The 2,389-nt window shown below is 37.4% G+C and overlaps 1 protein-coding gene across 6 annotated transcripts in view; it reads left to right on the top strand.

Annotated features, from left to right (window-relative positions):
• GSTCD (glutathione S-transferase C-terminal domain containing) overlaps positions 1-2,389 on the top strand; it is a 120,759-nt gene that overhangs the window by 9,928 nt on the left and 108,442 nt on the right. For 5 of the 6 annotated variants that reach the window (XM_023531369.1, XM_011361487.2, XM_011361485.2 and 2 more), the window contains one exon: positions 1,874-2,344. In XM_023531369.1, the coding sequence (XP_023387137.1) occupies positions 1,874-2,344 (471 nt within the window). Of the gene's footprint in view, positions 1-805; positions 1,265-1,873; positions 2,345-2,389 lie in introns of those variants that run through there. The other variant, XM_011361488.2, reaches the window with a different exon arrangement.

Raw genomic sequence — 2,389 nt, 5'->3', positions numbered from 1 at the left:
TAATTGAGAAGAGAGGTGCCTTGGATTGTAATGAGAGCAATGACAGTGGTTTGAAATGGTCAGATTCTGGATCTGTTGTTGGTGGAGGTCAAATAAGTTTTTAATGCAATGGTTATAGAGGTTTGAAAGAAAAGAGTAAACAATAATGACTCCCCAGGTTTTGGGCCTGAGCAGCTGGAAGGATGGTGTTCTATAAACGAAGAATGGAAAGGTACATTAGGAGCAGATTTGGGGGTGGGGACCTTGATTTTGGCCATGTTAACTTTGAGATATCTCAGCCATCAACATCTAAGTTATGAGGAAATTCAAATATTTTCTGTTGTGATTCGGCATGCAATAGCTCATCACGTATCAAAACCCACTTTACAAGAATTCATTTTTCATGGGGGAGTAAATATATCTCCCCTGATTTTTATATTGCAGGGACATAAAACAGAAACAGTGCTGGAGGACTAGCATTGTCAAAGCTTCTCAAGGCTATTATTCCTAGACAGCTCTCAGTATTCTTGATTATTTCTTATTTTCCATTCTATTCATTTCTTGTTCTCACTTCTAGTGAGACCTTAAAGTACTTGATTGGGAGGATTCTATTACAAAGTGTCCGAGCTTGCTCATTTTAAAGGAGCTGGGTGTAAAATCACCTGTAAGTCTAGTTAATTGCATAGGGTGGACATTTTTCCTTTGGAAGCTATTTATTCAGTCCAGGAACAAATTCTTGTAGAATTGTATCTATCACAAATCCTTGCTGATTTTTAGAACAGGCTTTTTTAGCTTCTAAATTATTTTAATCTAAGGCTTATAACCACTTTGCTTTATGCTTCAGGTGACCCGATGAAAGAAGAAAATGAAAGGCATTAAGAAAAGCCTTACAGAGGAATATCTATACCTGGACTTTTCTCACCAAAAAGAAGGATGCATCTTTCCACTTCATACATCTGTAACTTTATTTTTGTTGTCTTACTGTGACTGTAAAATCTTCAAAGTTTGCTTAGTTCTCACCAGAGAAAGTACAGATATTCCACTACTTAAAAATATACTGTCCCAGGATGTTGAAATACAGATTATTTCAAGGCAGAAGCTTCCACCGATAGTCCAGAGTTGCTGTTTACCTGCAATAGTAGAAAGACCAGAAGATTTCTGTAGAGCGGGACTAGCTGTTGTACTGAGATACATCATCCAGAAATCATATGAAGCAGATCCCTCAAAGAAGGAAATTTTGGAACTTCTGGGCTTTAAGAAGACTTGCTTGAAAGCCTGTGCTGAAGTAAGTATATTATCTCTTTTTCTGTCACTTAAAGCCAGATAGTGATAACACATTCACTTAAACATTTAACTTTCTTCTAGAAATTAAAATTTCATTTCCTTGAAAAACGTAGTAACCAATGAAATAAAGTAGCCTATCATGTATGCCAATATTGCATTGCAGTATTGAAAAATAAGAACTTACGATTTAATTGGTGAGGTTTGGAGACATTATTTTTAGAGAATGACTTTTTTTAACCTTTTATTTACATTGAAGATTTTAAAAGGGAACGTTTACATATTAAAAGAGCTTAAGTAGCAATGCTTTGGAAACCCAGCTTTTTTAAGGAGGTGTGTACTTTAAAGGCTTTGGGAAGTAGGGATTTATTTAGTAAGAGGATACAGGAGCACAGCATGTATTCCAGATACAGGAATGTTAAACCTCCATTGTTTAATGTTATCACTTCTGAAGCACTGTAATATGCCTCAATATAGCATAAAAGCCTAGCACAGGAATGATTTAGCTCAAGATTTAAATTCTCTAAACTAGTCTTATTTCCCAAAAGACGGTTATTTTTCTTCAAGCTATGTTGAAATAAAGAATAATTTCATTTCTTGGTTTGTTTTGCAGGTTAGTCAGTGGACCAGGCTATGTGAATTCACCATCCCTTTAGCTATTGAGAATTTTCTCAAAGAATCTGCTGACCAGCACCCAACTATCCCTGAAGAAATACTACAGCTAGAGAAAAAGCTTAGTGAGCCTGTTAGAGTGCATAATGATGACAAACTCCGTCGGCAGAAGCTGAAGCAACAGAAGGCTCCTGGAGCTGGGTCTTCCCTTGTTAAGGGCAAAATGCAGAGCAAGGTCGATAGACAGAAAACGTCTGAAGGGTTGGACTCTTCATCCAAGAGCCTGGAACTGAAAGTAGCATTCTCAAAGCTCATGGTACAGGAAGAACCAGCTACTACCACCAACAGGGAGGCTTCTCACATCAGAAAAGCGAAGGCTTCTGACCTCCCACCTCTGGAGCATGTTTTTGCAGAAGGCCTTTACTTCACTTTGGCAGATATCGTGCTACTACCCTGTATCCATCATTTTTTGGTAAGATTTATCTGACGTGGATATATTACTGTAAGTTTCTGCGTA

Source organism: Pteropus vampyrus, unplaced genomic scaffold (genome assembly GCF_000151845.1).
Source record: "Pteropus vampyrus isolate Shadow unplaced genomic scaffold, Pvam_2.0 Scaffold67, whole genome shotgun sequence".
Taxonomy (NCBI): Eukaryota; Metazoa; Chordata; class Mammalia; order Chiroptera; family Pteropodidae; genus Pteropus; species Pteropus vampyrus.
Note: the sequence above shows the minus strand (reverse complement) of the source record. Positions and strands in the feature narration are given on the sequence as shown.